At 42.8% G+C, this 24,609-nt stretch overlaps 1 protein-coding gene across 1 annotated transcript in view; it reads left to right on the top strand.

The window, feature by feature from the left end:
* The window catches only part of RYR3 (ryanodine receptor 3), a 568,547-nt gene that overhangs the window by 380,458 nt on the left and 163,480 nt on the right, over positions 1-24,609 (top strand). The window contains 2 exon segments of the mRNA XM_021099907.1: positions 20,983-21,256; positions 23,261-23,375. Coding sequence (XP_020955566.1) covers positions 20,983-21,256; positions 23,261-23,375 — 389 coding nt within the window.

The following is a 24,609-nucleotide window of genomic DNA, read 5'->3' as shown; positions in this document are numbered from 1 at the left end:
GAGGACTTGGACTCCTATTTTTTAACATTCCCAAATCTTATTCGAATTCATTTTTCTAGTCCTTATAGTACAGATGACTCCTACCATTTCTACCCATGCTGAAACAAGATGATAATTTGTTCTGCAGGACATTTTGCTGTCCATAAGCCATGAACATTTCAAGGGGAATTCTATCAGCATATTATAATTAGTCTGCTCCATAGTAACAGATTCTGCAAATATTTCACTTGTCTAAAGAAGAGATTTCCCAGGTTTAAAACTGTTGCCTTTTATCTTGTTCCCTGGTCCTATCCATCTTAGAACATGCTTTCAAATTACAGACTAGGGCAATAGACTCTCATGATACCATCAGTTTGTCTGAAAACACTGTTTTGGGGTTCATATATCTTATTGCCCTTTATTGTGACCTTCCATCATTGACAGACTATCTCTGAAGGGGAAGAATTGTCTCAATTTGTCAGCAGAAGTATTGAAGCTTCTGGAAGAATGGGGTACTGGGTAGTTGTTGCACTGACAACCCTGGATCAGTTCTGTTTATCACCATGGCAGCAGGTGGGGGTTGGGGGTCTTTGGTGAGGACATGCCTGCAGGATTCAAAGGTCCAAAAAAGTGAGTTTAGACTCCCTTTGTGGTCACTGCAAAGCAGAACTAATAATAGACTGAGCTGACCCATATTACCTGCAGAGAGTCTATTTTGAAAGTGGATGCTTTTTTCTAACACAATGTCACAACCGGGGGGGGGGGGGTGTCCTACAAGGTGACCATTTAATGTTAAGTAAATGGACTCAGGTTAAGTCACCAGATTCTGTGAAGTCTCCCTGACTCTAAGAATGATGTCCAGGATCCAAGGATTGCAAATTGTTAGCACTGCTGCCTCAGGCAAAAAGATGATGTTCTGTCTGTCTGGCAGGAGGTGCAAACAAACCTGAACGGTCACCCCAGCATGAGACTCCATGGTTCACCCCATGCTGCTTCCCTTCCACAAACAGAATTGTGAGAGGTTCAAGCTGTGTGTCCTGTCTTCTATCCTGGAGTCCCAGAAATAGAAATAGAAGGTGGCCATGCCTGTCTGGTTGTCAGCATAGGGGTTCCCTGCCAAGTGTTCCAGAGACATAAATCTCACTCAGGGCTGACATTTTAGGAGAAAATCTTAGGAATTGTTTAACTTCCATCCCCCCAAATTATTTTTAACATGATCCAATGGAAATGACGCTTCTGAATGCATGGCCAGTTCCATAAAGGTTTGCGACCCTTTAAAATATTGGTTAAGTTTGTCTGTGTTATTGCTTGTGATTTCTCTTACCTTTGCATTTAATAAAATATTGGAAGTATAGATAATGAGAAGAGCATGTTGTAGTGAATTGACAATTTACCAATACTTCGTATATATTTATTCTCACCTCGTAATATAGTTTTTTCTCACCTTGTTATATAGTTGATGAACACAGGACTCAGAAGAGTTAAGGGATACTTATTCATTCACTATTCTTTCCACCCTTACCTGGTTTCAGAAAAATTTCTAGGTGCTTAGATGGCAATAGCCCAATGTAACTAAGATGAGTAAAGCTGTGACTTGATTGAGATCTTTTGACTCTTACTCCATGCTCTTTCCATTATCCCAGGAAACTTTGCCAAAGAATTTATCAGCATATGTATCATGAACCCCCAGCCCATATATTACATGCAGAATGACTTCTTAAAACCATCATCTTAATTTTTCATACTGTATCTGCAAGGTAACTCACTTCTCTGACTCATCGTTGTACATAGGAATCTGAACCCAACAGAAGTCAAAACTTTGATATCAAAAAGTCGACCCAGAAGTTCCTGCTGTGATGTAGTGAGATTGGTGGCATCTCTGGAGTGCTGGGACAAAGGTTCGATCCCTGGCCTGCACAATGAGTTAAGAATCTAGCATTGCTGCAACTTTGGTGTAGGTCAAAACTGCAGCTTGAATCTGATCCCCGACCCAGGAATTCCATATGCCCTGGGATGGCAAAAAAAGAAAAAAAAAAGCTGACCCAACGAAAGACCTGGCTCAGGGTTTTCAGAGTAGGTAGTGCAGTTTCTCTTCTATGAGCAGTTGGTATTGGCCAGGTAACCTGCAGGGCCCTCGGCTTTTTTTCCCCCTCTTTTTGGCTGCACTCACAGCATGCAGAGGTTCCTGGGCCAGCCATTGAACCTGCACTGCAGCAGTGACAACGCCAGATCCTTAACCCACTGATCCAGCAGGGAACTCCAGAACCTTTGAGAAAACAGGAAGCAATGGTGTCCTAAAACCTATAAGAATCCTGCTAGCTGATTCAGCGTTAACAGGGATTTGCCCAAGCTAATTCCAAGCCATATTGTAATGGAAGTTGTTAGATGTACAATCTTATCAAATGATCATATGATAATGAAGAGGTTAAAAAACTCTTAACAGTAGCAGCCCACCATACTAAGTCACATTTCTTTTTTAATATCCCCATCTAGCAGATTGCCTAGAAAACCTGTGGCCTGTTAGTTGCAGGCTAGTTCTTCTCACACACTACAATTTAAGTAAGGTTTCCTGGAGTATAAATCTGAAGCCACTGTTAGCCTTCCAGAAGAGGCTGACCAGCTTATTCTGCTAAAATTAACAAAATTAAATTAACAAAATAAAAATCACCTGTCACTTCACAGCCCAAAGTGAGTCCATTCCTGACCTGTCATTCACTGAATGCTTTTCCCATGGCAGGTTTTTTCATCATCTTCTCTCTGCAAAGAAAACTGCTACTTGTGTCAGCTCTTACCCAGTCACAAATAACCTAAGAGCCCTAGACTGAAATTCTTCCCCACCTAAATGCTGCAACCTTTTCTCATCCTGAGGAGGGTGGAAGAGTCTACTGTTCACCTCCAGAACAAGTCTGGGCCCTAATGCAAATACTCACATGAAAAGTAAAATAACTTAGCAGTAGATGTCTCTGTGATGCTTAGGCAGTATTTCTAAGGCTCTTAGCATCTGTCCAAACAGCCTCTCTCTGAGACAGACACACACAGACATCTCCTCCATGAAGCCCTTTTTTTTTTTCAATTTCATTCCCCATCCCTCTGCCCCTGCCATATTGTGGAATTTCTAACAGGGCACATATGACTTTCCACCTTAGGTAGGGTATCTGTGTACCACCATTTTCTTATTGGGACTTTGTACTGGGACTACATCTTACTCATTTTCACATGCAGTTCATTGGCACAAATCTTTTAAAGCTCCAATGCCATGTTAGTAGTCTTCTGAGACCCACAAAGGTGAATAATGGACTGTACAGACAAAGGAGGAAAAGAAGGGTGGACAGGCAACTCAGTATAATCGTGAGGTGGCATGTCGTGTAATAAAAGTATGGATAGGAGTTCCTGTTGTGGTGCAGTGGTTAACGAATCTGACTAGGAACCATGAGGTTGCGGGTTCGATCCCTGGCCTTGCTCAGTGGGTTAAGGATCCGGTGTTGCCATGAGCTGTGGTGTAGATTGCAGACACGGCTCGGATCTAGCGTTGCTGTGGCTCTGGCATAGGCTGGTGGCTACAGCTGTGATTGGACCCCTAGCCTGGGAATTTCCATATGCTGTGGAAGTGGCCCTAGGAAAGGTATAAAAAAAAAAAAAGTATGGATAAAGTACAGTAGATGGCCTAGAGGAGGGAACTGGAAAAGTGTCCATAAAAATTGGGAGATGGGTTGGTATATATGGGAAAGGCTTTTTTTTTTTTTTTTTTTTTTGTCTTTTTGCCTTTTTTAGGGCCGCACCCATGGCATATGGAGGTTCCCAGGCTAGGGGTCCAATTGGAGCTACAGCTGCCGGCCTACACCATAGCCACAGCAATACCAGATCTGAACCACATCTGCAACCTACACCACAGATCACGGCAACGCCGGATTCTTAACCCACTGAGCGAGGCCAGGAATTGAACCCGCATCCTCATGGATGCTAGTCAGGTTCGTTTGCAGCTAAGCCACAACAGGAACTCCAAGGAAAAGCATTTTTGATGAAAGGAGCTATTTCAACAAAGTCCAGAGGCAAAAAAAATAAAAAATAAAAAAAATAAAATTGTATTCCAAGAGTGACAATGAGTTGAGATTGGCCAAATTCTAAGAGGAACAGAAGGGGACAGAGTGGAAAGGTAAGTGGTATCAGAGCAGAGCGTCTTGAAAAATCCGGTGATTAAACTGTGTTCAGCTTTAGGGTGTGACGTATTGTTGTATCCATGGGTTTTATAGTACTCGGACTTACAGCTGCAGGGAGGGAGAGGTTAACTTTTTCCTGGTACCTACTGTGTCCCCAGCATTCTCTACGTATTGCCTCACTTAATTCTCACAACAAAAATATGCAGTCAACAATTTCATTCCTAGTTTACAATTGAAGAAACAGAAATAAAGGCAGATTAGGTAACTTTTCAGAGTCACACAGGGGTGGCATAAAAATTCAAGCTTTTGTCCACCTGAGTCTCATTCCCATCCATGTTATTTATGTAATAACATCATAGCAATGGCTATGGTTGGTCTCTGAGGAGCAATTATCCTTTTACTCAATAATAGTGAGGTAGTTATGAGCACAGCGCTCTAGGCTTAGGCTGCCTGGTCTTAAATTCTTGCTCTGCCATGTAATACCCGTGAAACTAAGTGTGTGCCACTATCTTAGTGCCTCAGTTTTCTCATCTGTAAAATGGGCACAGCATTAACGTTCATTTGGTGGATGCAGTGATTAAATTAGTTAATATATGCACAGGGCTTAAAAGTGTGCCTGACGCAGAGTAAGCACTAGTTTCAAGCTTTTTTTTTTTTTGGCTATTAAAATGTTTGCAGATCACCTGCCATATCTCAGACACTATAGTAAGCACCAGTCAATCTGTTTTAGCAAGCTAACTATTCCCAAGGAAGGCAGTGGAGAGACATCGGAGGTATAGACACCCATGGGGATGTCACTGCAGGCCCGAGATGAGAGGTGCTGAGAACTTGTGGTGGTGACTTTCTACAGCAGCAATAAAAGTACAATACAGGTAGTAACAGCAAGAAGTGAGCAATAGGAGTCAGACACATTCTACAAGTAGGGTTGGCATATCTTAGCAAACTCTTGGAAATATGAGGAAAAGGAATGGATTACAATGGCCTTGTAGATTCCTGATGGATCAGGATGGGTGATTGTGTTAACACACATGGAGGGTGCAGAGCTTAACTTTTATTTAGCTCCATAGAAGTTACAAGAAGTTTGTCCACACCTGGTCTCGATGCATGGCTGATAAAGCAGGCATCGTTGATGCCTAAATGGGGAAGTGGAGACTCCAAGGCACTTAGTGACTTGCCCCCATCCGCACAACCCCAAGCAGGGTCAGAACTCACTGTGATCACGTACGGGTTCCCAGTCCGAAGCTCCATAGCCCTCCATGCATGACAGGTGTTCTACATCCGTTTTCTCAGTCAGTGTCAGGCCCACCCTTGGAGCAGCCTGCGTTTCAGGGACAGATAAGAGTCGGATTGTCAGGAGAGAGAAGAGCTACCATTGATTGAGCACCAACTTTGGGCCAGGTTCTGTGCTAGAACCTGCTTTTTACCTCCTTTGAGGTCATCCCCACAGCAAACACCCAGATAGAGGGACAGCCAAGCCTGAGAGAAGTGAATTTTGGACAAGCCACTTTTGCAACCAAAAGTTAAAAAGAGGCCAAGATTGGACTCATGCTCTATCTATATCTAGGGCCTATGCTCTTTCAGAACTGCGTGGGGCTGGGGGGGAGGGGAAGATGGGGAAACACAGATAACAAGGATGCGTGGCCAGGACCTTGTCTCGTCATCAGTTTACTCTTCACACTGAACAGACATAGAAACTAAAATAAAGGCAATTTAGTTACTTTCCCAATAGGGTAAACACAGAAACCTCAGGTCCCTGAGTCCTTTGCTGTCCATCTCTGTTCCATCTCCACTGCAGGGCTTTCGCTCCCTGACACATCAGCAGACATCATCTGTTATCTCTGTGCTCTCTCCCCCTTGTCATCATCGGTCATTTAATCGCCTGAATGTTTTTGAGAAAGCGATTATGAGGCTGGTTGACTGATTTCAAAAACAACAGGCTAATTATCTCCATATGATGGATGAGACCCCAGGAGGCTGCAGGGATGGGCTGGCAGAAGTGACGCTGCGACAAAGTGTGTCTCCCTGGTGCTTAGCAGGGCTGCCTCTGAGGGGAGGGGGTATCCAGTCAGCTGAGAAAATGGTCCTGGGGTGAAGCAATCTGCTTCTCAGGGGAGGAGGCTCTGGCCAAGGTAGAAAACCATGGAGAGGAAAACCGATTTAGCAGAAATATCCAGCTGCCACAGGACTGTCCACACAGGGCCTGCCCTGAGAGCAAGGTCAAGGGCATCCAGGCCAGGGGGAATGGATGGTCTGTGGGGTCTGGTTGTTCACAATAGTGGGAGGCTCCTCACTCCCATGCTGCCTTGGCAGACCACCTGTTTATAGGAACCTTGGTTCCTTTTTTATTAATTTTTTGTTATAGTTGATTTACAATGTTCTGTCAATTTCTACTATACGGCAAAGTGACCCAGTCATATCTATACATTCTTCTTCTCATGTTATCCTCCATCATGTTCCATCACCAGTGACTAGATACAGTTCCCTGTGCTGTACAACAGGAACTCATTGTTTATTCACTCCAAATGTAATAGTTTGCATCTACTAACCCCAAACTCCCAGTCTATCCCACTCCCTCCCCCTCCCTCTTGGCAACCACAAGTCTGTTCTCCAGGTCCATGAGTTTGTTTTTTCTGTAGATAGGTTCATTTATGCCATATATTAGATTCCAAATATAAGTGATATCATATGGTATTTGTCTTTTTCCTTCTGACTTACTTCACTTAGTATGAGAGTCTCTAGTTCCAACCATGTTGCCGCAAATGGCATTACTTTGTTCTTTTTTATGGCTGAGTAGTATTCCATTATATATATGTACCACATTGTCTTAATCCATTCATCTATGGATGGACATTTAGGTTGCTTCCATGTCTCGGCTATTGTGAATAGTGCTGCCATGACACCTTGGTTCCTCTTTTAAACTGAAGTATTTCTTTGCCTGAATAAAAAATAAAGTGAGGGTTAGTCTAGCAACAGACATCAGTGTTGGGGAAACTCAGTTTCTGCCACATCTGTCTTTTCTATTCTTAGATGGTAGTTGTGAGGGTTAAAAGATAACTCAGGTATAGCATTTGGCACCGGGATCCACACAGGAAGCTCCTATAAGTATTGGCTACTACTGTTGTGATGAGAAATAAAACATTCTAGTAAGGCACTTGAACTTTTACCCTCATCCCCTGGCCATTGAGGCCAACAGAGAAGGAAAAAATGTACATGTCCAAAAATTAAACATAGAGCTGAGATGAATGAGAGCTGGGTGCTTTCTTAGATATTCAGCCACTTGCTGCAGCACCAGTGGTGGGCCCGGGGAATACATGCCTCTGGGGGAGCTGACAGCCAGTGCCCATGCATTGGGCCCCATGACACATCCTAAACAGAGCGGCTCTTTCTGGTGGCCCAGGAGCAATGCCTGATTATCTTTGCAGGCTCTGCCTCGCAGATTTTCAGAGCCTTGTCACCTTGTTCTCAACAGCATCCTTGTTCTACTGAAATGAGCCAAAAGTGGTACCAAGCGCTCAGCCTGGGCCAAAGAGGCACCAGGAAAGCTCAGCAAAATCAGCATTACGAATTTTCCAAGTCTCCTGGGAGTGGATGGTTTTAACTTTCTCCCTGCCCTTTTTCCACTAAGTAGTTGTAGGTATTTGTCCACTTTGTAATGCAGACCAGACTTTCAGCCCAGAGGAAGTTCTGGAGCATGGAGCACAGAGGGCCTGAGACATTCTCCAGTAAATCTTCCCAGCTGAAGCCAGAGGGTGTTATTGCACCATGGACCCCCTGGCCTAGGAAGGGCTCTTTCCCCGCCAGCAATCAGGACAGTCATCAGAAAGGCCATCAAATAGCCAGAGCTCATCTCCTTGATGGAAGCGATTAGCGGTGCGCAGTGATGCTTTGATAATGGCTGCTTCCTGGCCATGGTCAGTAACCCTGGCATTTTAAGGTTTTATTTCCTCAATTTCAGGTTTTACTGTTAGTAAGAGCAAGCTGGATAACGTCATGATAGAGCCAGTTGGCATTAAAATGCAGCAGTAAAACTTTTGGTGCTCATCAATTTAACTCGATGAAGCCATAGACATTCATTCACCATTTTAATAAATTAGCACAACCCTTTCAAAAGCTCAATGGGTCGGAGAGACACAGAATCATAGACTATTAAGCCACAAGACCCTTGACTTCCTGGAAGTGAACAGAGGCCCAGAGAGGTAAAGTAATTCAACCAAGGTCACACAGGCAGAGCTAGAACAAAGTACTCAGCACTCTTGTCATCACACCATGCTCCCATTTATTTTCTTTGAAAGGAATCTTATACAGATCACTTCATCTTATTGGGGAAGAATTCAAGGCTTTGGGAAAGTGACAGATCTGCCCAGCTCTGAGTCAGTTAGAAAAAGAGCTAAAGCTTTGTGATTTTCAGGATTTATTTCTGAATCCATCTCAGAGTTTATTAAGAAAGCATCTAAGCAATATAATATAAATGTAGCATCAATAAAGATAACTATTTTTCTGAGTATTATGAAGCTATTGAGCGTAAGCAGCTCTAAACACGGGTTGAGATGCCAAGGTTTGAATCCAAGCTCCACCATTTGCTAAGGATGATGTTAGGCAAGTTTCTATAACTTGTGTATGTTTTCTTATCTATAAAAATAGAAGAATAATTCCTACCCCATGGAGTAGGGGCAGGGAATATAAGAATCCAGCAAAGCAGTGCTCAGTTTAATGTTCTGGTACTTAGAAGGTGGTATACCTCTAAGCTTTTAAAGTGAATATACAAAGTGTAGGTTGTACATGGGAATGTCACCTCCATGTTTATCATTTCAGATGCTTTCAGCAAAAAAGAACAGAAAACCTAACTCGGGTAGATTAGCTGATAAGGTACATCATTGACTAGTGTTAGCTGGTTGTTTAGAGATGGAGCCAGGCCCTGGGTTGAGTGAATCCCTTGGCTCTGCTCACTTTCCGCATCTTCTTGGTCCACGTTTCAGTTTTGCCCTTAGACGAGCAGCAGCATGGTGGCTGCAGTTGTGGACCTCACATTCATGCACTGCAGTGTCCAAGAGGAAAGTGAGAAAGTTTCTTCTGCCCTGGTGTTGGAGGCAAGGATCCTGAGATCACCATTGATTGGAGAACTTGATCACATGTCAACTCATGAACCAGTGAGTGGGACCTAGGAAATAAAATATGCTGATCACATAGCCAACACAGCCACCTTTGGAGTGAGGTTGGGTCATATTTCATGGAGGAACATGGGCCCTAAGGTAGAGAGGCAGATATCTGTACAAAAGCAGGGTTCTTTTAAGAAGGAAGGAGGGTCAAATGGATGCTGGCTCTTTGGTCAGGAATGTTCATTATGCCATGATGGTTATCACCTTTAGCATCTTTCATTTACTCAGCAGGTGGTGTTGAGATGTAGGTAGTGCTGCCCTTGATGTTCAGAGGGAGAATAGAGGACAAAAAACGATATTCCAGGAATAGAGAATTTGCCATCCATGATGTGTATACATTGTCTAATGGGTCATAGCAGTTCTACAGTAGCTGCTTCTCTGCATTTACTGTTTTTCTCGTTTGACACAGGTTCTGGGCTAGATGCAGACAGACTTCCCTTGTGTCAGCAACCTTGTCATTTATTTATTCCAGTTGTCTCAGCAAAAGCCTAGAAAATCAGCTCGCTCTCAGTTCCCGACGTCTTTAGTACTTCCTCACTGAGACGCCCCAGTCTGATTTGGAGCTTTGGGAAAGGAGTCAAATATCCTCAACCCAAGACTTTCTCTCTGTGGGAGACTATCAGCTTCCTGCTGCTGCTATAACAAATTACCGTACAAACTGAGTGGCTTAAAACAACACATCTGTTACCACCCAGCTGTGGAGGTCATGAGGCTAAAATGGGTCAGTAGCATTTCAGTCCTTCTCAAGAGAATCCATTTCTTGCTCTTCCCAGCTTCATAAGGCCTCCTGCATTGTTTGACTAGTGGCCCCGCCAGCAGAGGTCCCGTCTGACCTCTGCTTCCATCATCCCATCTACTCTGACTCTGACCATCCTGCCTCCCTCTCATAAGGACCCTTGTGATTACACTGAGCCCACCCAGGTCATCTGGGATAATCTTCCCATCTCAAGAGCCTTAACTTCATCGCATATGCAAAGTGTCTTTGCCCTGTAAGGTAACATAGTCACAGTTTCTGAGAATTCAAAACTGAACATCTTGGCAGGCGGGAGGTGGGGGATATATATTCAGCCTGCCACAGGGAGTAAGAAAATAGAGGTCAAAATATACTTGTCCTCTCTACTTGGAATTGATCTACCACCTGTTATGCCCCCAGAGCATCTACAGCATACCACAGGCTGACTCTTTAATCACCTAGAATTTAAAAGTAAGTGGACATAATTTACAGCACATAATTATCTTTCTTTTCCCATTGTATGTGTGAGCATTATAAATTGCTTTCTAAGTTTAAACTACGTACAGTGCAATTTTGGGTGCTCTACCTCCTCAATATAATCAGAACACTTTTTTCTCCCAAACTGACCCAGAGTTAAGAGCACACTCAAAGGAAGGTAACAGCAGAATAGGTTTGGAATCTGTAAGCTGTGGGGATTTGCTTTGCCAGTGGCCAACATCTGCCCTTTGATAATGAGCATGTGCTTCGTCGCATGATGGCCACTTGGACTGTGGTCTAAATTTAGAGATGAAAAGATTCTTTCCAGACCTCTGAAGCCTAAAAATTTATACCTGCACCATGAGGATAAATGACCTTTCTCATTGTAGTTGGCATTGCCAAGCTGGTAATTTGACCAGTTAACAAAGAGTTATACCAAGTCGGATGGGTAACTCCCTAGAGAATTTTCTTGCCAGGTTCATAGAAGGGTGGGCTTGAATTTCTGAGGTCCAATAGCAGGTTGCAAAGCGAAAAGTGGAAGGAAATAGACAACTTACCAAAAAAAAAAAAAAAAAATACTGCCTGAGCTCCCAAACTGATGTATTACGGCTGGCTCTAATTTAGAGACAGTCCAACCCTTTCTTCTCATGTGGAATGTCTGACTAGTCCTGAAAGTAAGTAGTGAAGTAGCTGTTTTTCTTTTAGAATATCATTTAGTCATCAAATCTCCCTAAACAATACAGTGCCTTCAAAATATTTCCACTCTGAGTTAGCCTGAGCAATCATTTGAAATGCAGTTTCTAGATCATATACTTGATATAATTGCCTAAATGTGACTATCCCTAATTACACTAATTACAAAAGTGGAGTGTGAGTCAGCATGTTAATAATTTCATAAATGAAGCCATTTATAATCATCAAGGAAACCATGTCTAGCTTCCCAAAGGCATTCTTTTTCATAGGATTTGTTTTCATTTCTCATCAGAAAAACAAGAGTTTGGTTACACATCTTTCTTCCTTTTTGAAAAGAGCATTATAACTTTTTAAAAATCCCATCAGCTGTGACCTACACCACAGCTCATGGCAACACCGAATTTTAACCCACTGAGTGGGGTTAACATCAACAGTGATTAAGTCGTGTTGATAAGTATTCTTTATGTGGTGTGATGAGAATGGCACTTTGCCTCTGTATTCTTCTTCCTCCCCCAAACTCACAACTCCAATCTAATCATGAGAAAAACCTCAGACAAAGCCCAACTGAGGAACATTCTACAAAGTATCTGACCAGTCCTCCCCAAATGGTCAAGACATCAAAAACAAGTTAAATCTGAGAAACTGTCAGGAGGAGCCAAAGAGATACAAGGACTAAATGTAATGCACCTAGGATGGGTTTTGGAATAGAAAAAAGGTATTAGAACCTGACCCCGTTGCTGTACAGTGGGAAAATAAAAAAAAAAAAAATCAATTTGGTAAAACAAATTAAATCTTCAAAAAAAAAAGTATTAGGTAAAAACTGAAAAAAAAAAGCTAAATAAACTATGAACTTTAGTTACAGTAATGTATCAGTATTGTTCATTAATTTTGACAAGTATACCATAATAAAAGATGTTAATAATCAGGAAATTTAAAAAAAAATCCCTTGAGTTGAACTATCTAGTACACTTGACAAGGCCTTTTTGAAACAGGTAAATCGGTGGATAAAAATCCTGGAGTTGAAACCAAGACTGTAGAAATAGTTTTATCCCATGGACTAGAGGTTCTGAGTGGAGCCATTATCCACGTGTGTGTGTATCTGTGTGTATCTGTGTCTGTGCAAGAAAGTAGAAGGGGCCTGTATATGATAGCAAAGTCCCCACCTCACCTTCATCTTTTTCCCAAAGGCTCACCCCCTTTCAGGAGGTTTGTTTCTTATGAATACCAAAGTGTTTTTAGTCATTTCCAAAGATGAACTTAGAAAAACAACAAATGAGAAGTTCCCCTCATGGCACAGCGGAAACAAATCCAACTAGGAACCATGAGGATGCAGGTTTGATCCCTGGCCTTGCTCAGTGGGTTAAGGACCCAGTGTTGCCGTGAGCTGTGGTGTAGGTCACAGGTGCTGCTCAGATCCTGTGTTTCTGTGGCTGTGGTGCAGGCTGGCAGCTAGCTCTGATTAGACCCCTAGCCTGGGAACCTCCATAAGCTTTGGGTGCAGCCCTAAAAAGACAAAAGAAAAAAAAAATGAATGAAATCAGTATTTAGTTATAATCATTCTTAATGTATCTGTCTTTGGTTAAGAACAGGGTTCTTATCTCAAGAATTGCTTCTGTTTACATGTTTGAAAACCTTTCCAAAGTTGCAGCACTCTCCCATTGATACCAGAAAAAGAAAAAAAAAAAAAGTATCTACTATGTGAACTACTTGTGCGAATCATCTTTTGAAGGAAAATGATATTTCCAACCCTTGGAATGTCTTTTCTAGCAGATCATGTCTCCCAGATCTTCTTTAATCTCATGATAGAACTTTTTCCTGCCTGCTTCCTTAGTCTCCATGAAATGTGGACCTATTCTAGAAACATAAAGAATTTTAGGTCAAGGATTCATTCAATTTTAGGTAAAGGGAAAAAAGTAAGAAATAGAAGACCTGACCATTTCTCTCCTTCTCTGATTTCCTTTGGATTATTGTATATAATAATCCACTCCAAATGCAATAGTTGGCATGTACTAACCCCAAACTCCCAGGTACATATTTCTATTATATAATATATATGAAAATAGAAGTTGTGTCTTCTTATGAATTGTCTTATTGCTAAATGTCTTGGGCCACACAGTTTTGTCCCTTATTTTGCACTGTACTTCTTCCCATGTGTGTACTTAGTTTTCCCAGCAAGGCTGCTGTGGGTCATAACTGTGTTCCTAGAGAGCACTTTACTCAATTCAGGGTACCTAACAGAGTGTATCGTGCCATTAACAAGCTCATTTAGCAGTGACACAACTGAAGTACTTCAGCTGCTTAGGTGAGGATAGGCAGAAAGAGGTGAGTGGCGTATGTAGCCAGAGGCCTGGATACACACGGCCTCCCCAGCAGAACCCTGCAGAGTGGTCAGCCCTGGTTTCCGGTATTATAGAGTAAAGTCTTTGCTGAGGAGTCAGCTAATGTTGGGGACAGAGAATGTAGTGCCCCCTCTGCAGCCTGCAACCCACCTTTCTCTGTGTGCCCCATTGTACCGACTGCAGCCAGACTGCCGAAGGCCTGGCAGCCTCGGTGCCACAGATACTTGGCTCCCTCCTTGCTCTGAAGATGACTGATCTTCAACCCAAATTGAAGACGGAAGCATTTAGGGCCCTTCAGGCTGGCGAGGAACCCTTTGGCGATGAATGAATAATGCCCGGGCCCCTTGCTGACTGTTAAGATTCAATTTTCAAAGTAATGATTCTTTAATCCTCACTTTATTTCTCCAGTCTGTGGGGCTTCCCACCTGGGAGGTATGGGGTTGTTTATATCTCAAAATCACCCCTCCTACCTCTTGATGTGGTCTCCTGTTTGTCTTCTGGAGCAGGATATCTTTTTTAAGGTTTCCAGTCCTTTTGGTTGAAGATTGCTCAGCCTTTAGTTGTGAATTTTGTTTTTAGGAGAGAAGTTGAGCTCCAGTCCTTCTATTCTGCCATCTTAATCCCATCTCCCCTAATCCTCACTTTATTTCTCAGTGTGAGCTGTCTTACTCTTATTTAATCTACCTCCCATCCAGAAACAGAGGAAGCTTCCTAAGCTGCAGTTGTCAAGGTTCAGGTCACAGGTACTTGATTAAATAACATAGCCTAATGGAACAGGATTTTGTCTTAACTGGAGGGAGAGCTTTGCTTTCCAATCACAGCCATCACCTAATATAGGCCCTTTTCAGAGACCAGTGATTCCCTTAACTTTTTGGTCTTAAGACCCCTTTATGCTCTTAAAAAATGACCTAGGATCCAAAATGCTTCTGTGGTTATAACTAAGAGTTTGGGGTTAGTAAAATGCAAACTATTGCATTTGGAGTGGATAAGCAATGAGATCCTGCTGTACAGTACAGAGAATTAGATCTAGTCACTGGTGATGGAACATGCTGGAGGATAATGTGATAAAAAGAATATATATATATATATGAATGGGTCACTTTGCTGTACAGTAGAAATTGACAGAACATTGTAAATCAACTATAATAAAAAAATAAAAATCTTAAAAAAATGAATTGGAATTTAAAGCTGAGAAACTTTAAAAATATTTGTTAATTCATTTAAAAATAATACAATTATGCTTAATGAATAAGTCAGAGAAAGACAAATACTGTATGTCATAACTTATATGTGGAATCTAAAAAGTAAAACAATGAATATAACGAAAAGGAAGGGACTCACAGAGCTAGAAAACAAACTAGTGGTTACCAGTGGGGAGAGGGAAGTGGGGAGAGGCAAGATAGAGGTAGAGGATTAAGAGGTACAAACCGCATAGGGAGTTCCCCTTATAGTTCAATGAAAACAAATCCGACTAGTATCTGTGAGGATGCAGTTTCAATCCCTGGCCTCGCTCAGTGGGTTAATAATCCAGTGTTGCCATGAGCTGTGGTATAGGTCGCAGATGCAGTTCAGATCCCTCGGTCATGGGGCTGTGTTGTAGGCCAGCAGCTGTAGCTCCAATTCGACTCAACCCCTAGCCTGGCAATTTCCATATGCCACAGGTGCAGCCCCAAAAAGCAAAAAACAAAAAACAACAAAAACCAAAAAAACTAAATAAGCTACAAGGATATATGACCCAGGGAATGTAGCCAATATTTTATAAAAACTTTAAATGGAGTATACTCTATAAAAGCATTGAATCACTGTGTTGTACACCCGAACCTAATGTAATATTGTAAATCAACCATACTTCAGTAAGTAAAAGATAAATAATAAAAATAAAAATAACCCATTCCATGCTACAAAAATAACATACCTCTATGGAAAACAACTAAATTTTTCAAAATTAAAAAAGAAGAGTGACATTGTTTTGCATTTTTATTTCTGTATTTATTTTTGTCTTTTTAGGGCTGCACCCGCGGCATATAGAGGTTCCCAGGTTGGGGTGGAATTGGAACTGTAGTCACCAGCCTACACCACAACCATAGCAATGCCAGATCTGAGTCGCATCTGTGACTTAAACCACAGCTCACAGCAACGCCGAATCCCTACCCCACTGACTGAGGCCAGGGATTGAACCTGCATCCTCATGGATACTAGTCAGTTTTGTTTCCAGGGAGCCATGACGGGATCTCCTGTTCTGCATTTTTATAAATCTCTTAGGTCTGATTTAAAAGATAGCTGGATTCTTATATCTGGTTAAAAAACAGGGAGAAAATTGACCTCAAACAGGACAGGAGAGGTGTGTTGTAGTAGCCTTTTCAGGTCATTGTGAATATTCTTTTGTATTGTGTCAAAACTCAGCGAGTAGTAGTTTCTCATGAGTTAATTGCCATGTAGAATCTGAAATTGTATTAAAGAAATGTTTGTATTTGGTTATATAATAATCCATTGGTCTATCTTGTTTTCCTAGACATGACAGGCTTCTTTCATTTTTAAGAAAATAGCCATAGGTTACTCAAGTGTGATTAACCATAGTTTGTCTGGTGTTAAATGGATTCTTTTACCTGTGATATTTCTGTAACATCATGCATCAGTCACTGGGAAATTATTGGTTCACCGAATTACACAGCGCTTTCAAATATTGACGCATTTTATTATAAGATATTTTTAAATCACATTCGCTAATATCAACAAGTTAATCAGAAAGTGTTTAACTATTGGCAAGCTGTCAAGTTCACAGTAGCAGATAAACATTTTCTAAAACTCCAATTTTCACTTGAAAGCTCAAATTTTAAACTTGGTAACAGGTACTATCAGTTGTTTTCCTTGAAGTGACAGGCTTCTTTCATTGTTAAGAAAATAGCCTTGGGTTACTCAAGTGTGATTAACCATAGTTTGTCTGGCGTTCTTTTAATTAAAATGGCATTCCATGAAATAAGTGGCTTGTTCAGCTCATAACAGTCATTTAAGTGTTTTTCCTCAGGAAAACCATTGGTCTTTGATGTACAATTGAAATGCTTTAGGCATGCTTCCCATTTCATCACACAGGATATTAAAAAGATGTATACTCAAGAGTTTATTGTTAATAAAGTTAATAATTTTTTTATTTCCTTCGAGACATTCCTCTGTGACCCTGAGCAGTTTTCTTGGGATATGGTGATACAGAATAGAGGCTGGTGCTGCTGATTTGATTCATGCTAGGGCCCCAGCAGTTTCACCCACTAGTGCTTTTGTACCATCAGTTCTGCTATCCACCCAATGGAAAAGGCAAATAACATCTTAGAATCATTATGAAATTACAATAGGCCTTGCAAACTACCCAAAGGGTCTTGGAGACCCCAGGGGTCTGTGGACCACACTTTTATAGCTACTGGCATAGATAGAATGAGAGTTACCCCTTATTAAGCCCACAGTGTGTGCCAGACATGGTTATATGCATTAATTATTTTAATCCTCAGAGGTACAGATACATGGCGAGCCTACCGAATTCTAGAAAATGTATTGTTTTTAACCTCTCTACCCTGGTTCATTTATGCTGCTCTGCCGCTGGTTCATGGGAGCTAATTAAAATCTGCAGAATTTTCAACAGTATTGCTTCCAGGGGTACAAAGCTCCATTTTCTCAGTCCCAGACGTGTTTAGACCTTTAAAAATTCATGATTCAGCCTTGGTTTGCTTGGTGGGTGCTAGGTCTCTAGCATACGCCAAGCCACAAAATGGGCCATGCTTCTCAGGAGGTCTTGAGAATGTTTCCCCCGCTCCCCTAGTTCTCTTTCTTCTCATAGTTATTCTTCCCCTCACTTTCTGGACCTTGGCCTCACAATCTGAAACCCCATCCAACAAAAATGGCCTTAAATATCATGTCTTCCACCGAATTACATCTGCCCATCAATGCACAATGGTGAGGTGTTTTTTTCTGTTGAGATCTTAGGGTGACATTTTTTAAACTGAGCATTAGCTTGGCCACACACAGATAGTTGTTTATCCTGTTGTCTCATCCAAACTTTGAAGGCTGGCCTATGCAAAGGATCCATGGAGTATTTTCTACTCTGTCCTTTCAGGTTAAAGAGCTGTTGCCTTTCCCATTTGCCTTCTAGTCAGGTGTGTTTTTCTGGGAAGGTTCCATTTTCTAGGCTATAAATGTTGATTTGGATTGATAAAGCACTGTGTGGCTAAGAGCTCTCACCAAATCCTGAATTAATCTGAAAGCCAGGTGAAGGGAAAGCTAATATTTGCTTGGTTTTATTATGACTCTATAAAATTCCCTGTTGGAAAGAGAATGGTCCTCGAGTTCCCATTGTGGCTCAGTGGATTAAGAACCTGATATAGGTTCTTAACCATGAGGATGCGGGTTCGATCCCTGGCCTCAATCAGTGGGTTAAGATTGCAGCATTGCCGCAAGCTGCAGCATAGGTCGCAGATGAGGCTCAGATCTGGCGTCGCTGTGGCTGTGGCATAGCCCGGCGGCTGCAGCTCTGATTCAGCCCCTAGCCTGGAAACTTCCATATGCCACAGGTGCGACTCTGATGGTTAGTGTTCCTGCGTGGCAGTGACTGTTGTGATGTATATTACCTCTGCAGAGATTTTCACTGTAAGTGCTGAGAACTGTAGTTCTTTCAGGTCAAACACAGGCTGAAGAGGGAACTGTACTTACAGGACTAGAGAAACTTATGAGGGTCTATGGTTTTTGTCCTGCTTTTATTCCTGAGTGTGACTGTTTGGTAAGAGAAATGGGGACGTATACATTGGCTACTGGGAAAACAAGTTACTGAGGGGAACACAGGCTTAGACCATAAATAACTTTTCTCCCCAAGAGAGTACAGATATTATCTAACCTAACAGATATTAGTCAGCAATCCCTGCCTAGTGAGATCTCTTAAGAACATCTTTTAACTGTGCTTCTCTCTGCCTTGGGTATCCTTTTTCAAGTTTTTCAGCTTATGTCTCCCGTCTGAACCTAAAACACCCACAGGGCTGATAGACACAGCAGTAAGTTAAATTAATCCTTTACATCTAGATCTCTTCTGAAGCTTTGGTAACGAAGTTCTATTTTTATATCCTTAAGATGAGCCAAGACTGTATGTAGAGCAGACATCTGCCATATTTAGTGACGCGAAGGTAGAAAACTAGATTGTTAAAGATGTCACACGGGCTAGACAAAGCACCCCTCGGAGTTTATCCCCCATCCTTTCACTGATGAACTGTGTGACCTTCGTTGTCCCCTGAGCTCTAACTTTATCACTGGGTCCGAATTAAGGACCTTGGTGCCATTCACACCTTGCAGGAATGTGAATAGGCAGATCCAGACTTGGATGCGGTTATAAGAGCAGCATCTCTCACCTCTATCATAGCATCTTCTGAGAATGTGTATGACACGGAGAAGGATGAGCAGACATTCTGGCAGCATCCCCTTCCACTTCAACCTCCTGCTCAGATCTGCCTCTCCCTTTTGGTCATGCTCCTTACCAGTGCCCATCAACACCTCTCAGGGGCCATTCGGTTCATCCTCTGAAAGTCCCAGAGCTGGTTTAAGTCCCACTTCAGCCATCTTTCTTTTCTTTTTTTTTTTTTTTTTTGTCTTTTCTCCTTTTCTGGGGCCACTCCCACAGCATATGGAGGTTCCCAGGCTAGGGGTCTAATCGGAGCTGTAGCCACCAGCCTACACCACAGCCACAGCAACGCAGGATCTGAGCCGCCAGATCCTTAACCCACTGAGCAAGGCCAGGGATCGAACCCGCAACCTCATGGTTCCTAGTCGGATTTGTTAACCACTGAGCCGTGACAGGAACTCCTCAGCCATCTTTCTTTTACTTGGGCAGCCAGTGGTGTTTCTGTGCAACCACCATGAACCCTGATAAGTTCTGAATTCAGAGTCATACTGTTTTCTCCCTTGATGCTTGTGAAAGTAGTCCCTGATGCATCGTCGGCTGACTCCTGCCAGAGCTCCAGGACAGCACAGTCAGTTCAGTGGAGGATGGTCAGATAGCCAGTTGCAAAGACTTTGGACCTAATACAGTGTTCTCAGCCTACTTCCTCCATGCCTAATGGACTTGTTATGTTTATGTCATCTAAAATATATTTTAAAATTCTTGAATCAATGGCATGATTTACTCAGTTCATGGGATGTGGTGTCTGTAAAATACTTGGAGAATAGGGAGTTCTCTTGTGGCACAGTGGGTTAAGGATCCAGTGTTGTCACTGCTGTGGTGCACATTCAGTCCCTGGCCTGGGAACTTCCACATGCTATAGGTATGGCAAAAAAAAAAAAAAAAAAACCTAAAGAATAGTTTTTATGATGCAAAAATCCCAGTGCTTAATAGTGCTTTACCCTAAAGAAGCAGAGAACAATGTCTTCTCTTACCTTGGTGCACCCCAAAATCACACACTCCCCACTCCATTCCATGGTGCTTAAACACACACTCATGGTAGTGTGTATACATTGTATTATAAAATAAAGATAGGAGTTCCCACTATATGGTGCAGCAGAAATGAGTCCAAATGTATCCATGAGGATGTGGGTTTGATCTCTGGCCTCGCTCAGTGAGTTGGGGGTCCAGTGTTGCTGTGAGTTGTGGTGTAGTTCGCAGATGTGGCTTGGATCCGGCACTGCTGTGGCTGTGGTGTAGGCTGACAGCTATAGCTCTGATTTGACCCCTAGCCTGGGAACCTTCAAGTCAAAATAAAAATGTAAAGAAACATCTTGTGAGCACCCTGAAGGCAAGAACAGAGTCTTACTTTTCCACATCCAGCAGCATTCAAATTTCATTTAATCAAAATAGCATATTTAGCACCTTCAATTCAAAGGGAGGGTAGTCTTTTCTTGTAGTAAGGCTCACACACCTACCTTTTTTTTTTTTTCCTTTTCACTGCCGAACCTATGGCATATGGAAGTTCCCAGACCAGGGATGGAATTGAAGCTGCAGCTACACACTACACCACAGCCATGCAACACAGGCATCTGTGACCTATGCTGCACCTTGTGGCAATGCCAGATCCTTAGCCCACAGAGCAAGGCCAGGGATCAAGCTCACATCCTCACCGATACTATGTTGGGTTCTTAACCCACTGAGCCACAACAGAATGCCTAACTTACCTTTTGGTGATATATTCTATTTCTTTACACGTCATAGCCCACCGTTAAAAAATAATTTTTTGAGTTTCCTTGTGGCTCAGTGGGTAAAGGATCTGGAGTTGGTGGGTTGCTGCCATGGTACAGGTTTGATCCCTGGTCCTGGACCTTCCACTTGCTGTGGGTTACAGAAGAAAAAAAAAAAAAGGAAAAAGAAATAGAATTTTTGAGGCTTGCCCAGCTGATGATGTGTGTTGTCACTGAATGAAGTGGTGGAGGTGCTCAGCTCTCCTGAGCCTCCACTGCCACAGGACCGGTCGTTCCTCTTGTCCTTCCAGCAACGCTGAAGGAGCTCATCTCACAGACCATGATCCGCTGGGCCCAGGAGGACCAGATCCAGGATGCCGAGCTGGTCCGAATGATGTTCAACCTCCTACAGAGGCAGTATGACAGCATTGGGGAGCTGCTGCAGGCGCTGCGGAAAACCTACACCATCAGCCAGGCCTCTGTGAGCGACACCCTCAGCCTGCTGGCCGCCCTGGGCCAGATCCGCTGCTTGCTCAGTGTGCGGATGGGCAAAGAGGAGGAGCTGCTCATGATCAACGGGCTGGGGTAGGTCATCCCAAGCTTGCACGGAGAGGTTTGCACAGGGGCCGGTGGGAAACCCAGTTCACTTGCTACGTGGCTGTTCTGGAATCGAATTGTGTAAAACGCCCGCGTGCCCCCATGCAGATTTCGCTCACCTTGGGATCATATCCTTGCAAAATTGTTTCCTTCGGCAACCTGAGAGACCAGATCCTTGGGCCACTCAAGGTGAAGGGCATGGCCAGAAGTGGGAGGAGTCTTGGAGAAAAGCCATTATTTAGTTTGAATCTGATAAAAATAGCCCCAAAATTCAGAGGAAGGGGCACTGTGTTCAACCCAGTAAGAGTACTTGCTCTTTGGAGCACTTGAGCTTTTTGACTGGGAATCTTCTGCAACTTCCCTCTGAAAAATGACAGCTTGATTCATCCCTTTCTTGGGACTAATGTAGAGTCGTTTTTGTCCGTTCTTCCAGACACCTTGCCCCATGACAATAGCTCCTGGCTTTTCCTTAGAAGCCATGTCACCAGAAAGATCACATTTTATTTGTTTATTTTTATTTTCATCATTTAACTTTTTTTAATTTTTAAATGCTACTTTCCATTTACAATGATTACAGAATATTGACTGTCTCCCCCATGTTACACAATACATCCTGAGCCTATCCTACACCCAGTAGTTTGTACCATCCCCCTATCCTGTTATTGCCTTTCCCACTGGTAACCATTAGTTTGTCCTCTATGTCTGTGAGTCTGCTTCTTTGTTGTTATATTCACTAGTTTGTTGTAATATTTAATATTCCACATGTAAATGATATCATACAGTATTTGCCTTTCTCTGACTTATTTCACTTAGCATATACCCTCCAAGTCCATCCATGATGCTGCAAATGGCAAATTTTTGTTTTTTTAATGACTGAGTAGTATTCCTTGTGTGTGTGTGTGTGTGTGTGTGTGTATGTACCACAAGAAGATTGCATTTTATACATCAGAAAGATTTCCTTATTAGTTATTGAGGTTCCATTTTGCAGTTGAGAAAGCTGAATCCCAGAAAGTTTTGCTGACCAACCCACAGTTTTACTTGGTTAAAATCAAGGACTAAAACTACAGCCTTCTTACTGCTGGATATTCCATCCTACCACCCTAGGCCAGCAAACTAAAGGAGCATCAGCAAGGCCCAGAATAGGAATTTAGAGGATACCTGGTGGGGAAGGGGAAGTCTAGGGAGTACATGCATTCTTTAAATTCATTTCCAAAATGAAATCTTATAGTAGAGATCAAGAGATTTTATGGATGAGGAAGAAAAGCTGGAGAATCAGCCTCTCCTCCAGCCCATGCTATAGACACAGCTGCACTAAAGACTCTGAACAGCTGTAGTGCTCAGGAGGAGGGGTATGGTTAGAGTAACCACCCAGAAGTGATTAGACAGCCAGGTCATAAGCTGCTTCTGGATATTGATTCACCTGCAGTTTTATTATTTATTTACAATTATTTATTATTATGAATTTGTGTTGAATAACTTAAAAGCATAATTCTTTTTATGTTTCATTGTTTCATTGATCTTTGTGCACTGCTGTCCAAAAATGTCGTTGGTGTCTAGTACACAATTGCCCTAAGAAAAGGGCACAGCCCTGTCAGTTGGGTAACTGAAGTACATAGAGACATAGATATAAGAGAAGAAAAAAAAAATAGAAGGCCTGTAGTACACAGAGGAAGAGAGATCCAGTGATTTGGGCTGTCACAAAGCAATCACAAGCAAAAAGACCAAGGGACCACTGTTTAATGTCATTAGAAGGACCTATTTCAAAGAAAGAGTGTACTTAGTAGACATAAAGAAGCACAGAATATTCCTATCAGCTAAAAAAGTCCCTCCACATATATTCCCACTAACCTAGTACCTTCTGAGCATCTTTCCAGCCCATCACGTACATTACTTCACCCCAAGTGTGTTTGTGCATTTGTGTGTTCTTACCCCTGAATTTTCATAGCATTGAAATAAGTAAGTGCTGACATCTCTCTCTGATTCGTACCCTAGAGACATAATGAACAATAAGGTGTTTTACCAGCACCCCAACCTCATGCGAGTCCTTGGCATGCACGAGACAGTGATGGAGGTGATGGTGAACGTGCTGGGCACAGAGAAATCTCAGGTAATGCTCCAAGGAGAATTTAATCAGAACTTGACCCTGGACAGGGGCACGTGAGGTGACCTCTTCACAGCTAGTGCCTGTCGCCTCAGCGATTCTTCCTAGGGAAGGGAAGGGACAAACCTAAACCCAGGAAGGATGCAGGAGATGGGGTCCAGCAAGTGTAAGAGCTCTTCTCATTCATTCCACTGGGCTGCTCAGTCTCCCTCCTCTACTTTGCAGCCCTGCTCCTTCCCAAATGGAATTCCTCCTGGTTCCACTTAGGAGCCTGGTGTGTTTGGTGCCATGTCAGGAGAAGGCTGTTCTACAGTTTTCATAACAGTCCTGGCAATGTTCCCACTGCAGTGTGCATGTTTCCTCTGTGAGCCAAGTTCCCGACATCAGATTTCCTGGCCAGCACCCCCATAAGGAACCTGCTATCTGAGGGGAGTCCTGCTGGCAAGGGGAAGGGAGTGCAGATAGGGCCCACTTATGCATGTGTCCCAAAGTGTATGGGTCCTTCTCAGAGTCAGAGAGCTTCTGAAGGCAGTAGATAAGGTATGTTTTCAAATGTTGGAAATTCCAAAGTGTTGGGTCCTAGGAAAGCAGTTCCACCCGTATTGACAGGCAGGGCTTGTAAGGGAAGAACGAGCCAAGCTCACTTTCCTCCTCACTTGCTTCCTTCTGATCTCTTGGGAAAGGGGACTCTCTCCAGAAGATCCCGGAGCAAATGTCTGGATGCCTCAGCAAGTGGGTAGAATAGCTTTCAGAACCTCCCTTTCTTGGAACACCCTCCATGATTCTCCAGGCAGAAATCAAGGGCTTTCTAGGATCCCGAGCCAAGGTTAACACAGACACCATTTACAGAGCATTATGGAATCAAACATAAGATGTGGTCAGGCCCTGGAGATGCTAATGACTGTGTTAAGCAGAGAAGCGAAGCACTATCCATGGTAATAGAAGTTGGCCTCTCAGTGCTAAATTGTAAGAATCGAGTTACGAATGCTATAGGAGCCATAGGAGAGTAGTTGTCCAGGACAGAAGTAATTGGGGAAGGCTCACAGTCTGAGAGGGTGATGGTCTGGAGGCCTCTACAACTGTAGAGGCCAATCTATACCCAAAGGACTGGGGTTTGATATAGTGCTCAGTCTCATTTGTCTGTGATCACCCATCTCCCTTTCTGTCCACTCCCTTCCAAGTTAGAAACTGTAGTCTGATGGAGGATTGTACAGTTTCTCCTGACACCTAAGGATGACTG

The sequence above is a fragment of the Sus scrofa genome, chromosome 7 (genome assembly GCF_000003025.6).
Source record: "Sus scrofa isolate TJ Tabasco breed Duroc chromosome 7, Sscrofa11.1, whole genome shotgun sequence".
NCBI classification, from domain to species: domain Eukaryota; kingdom Metazoa; phylum Chordata; class Mammalia; order Artiodactyla; family Suidae; genus Sus; species Sus scrofa.
The sequence above is the reverse complement of the archived record's forward strand: the minus strand, read 5'-3'. Positions and strand labels throughout refer to the sequence as shown.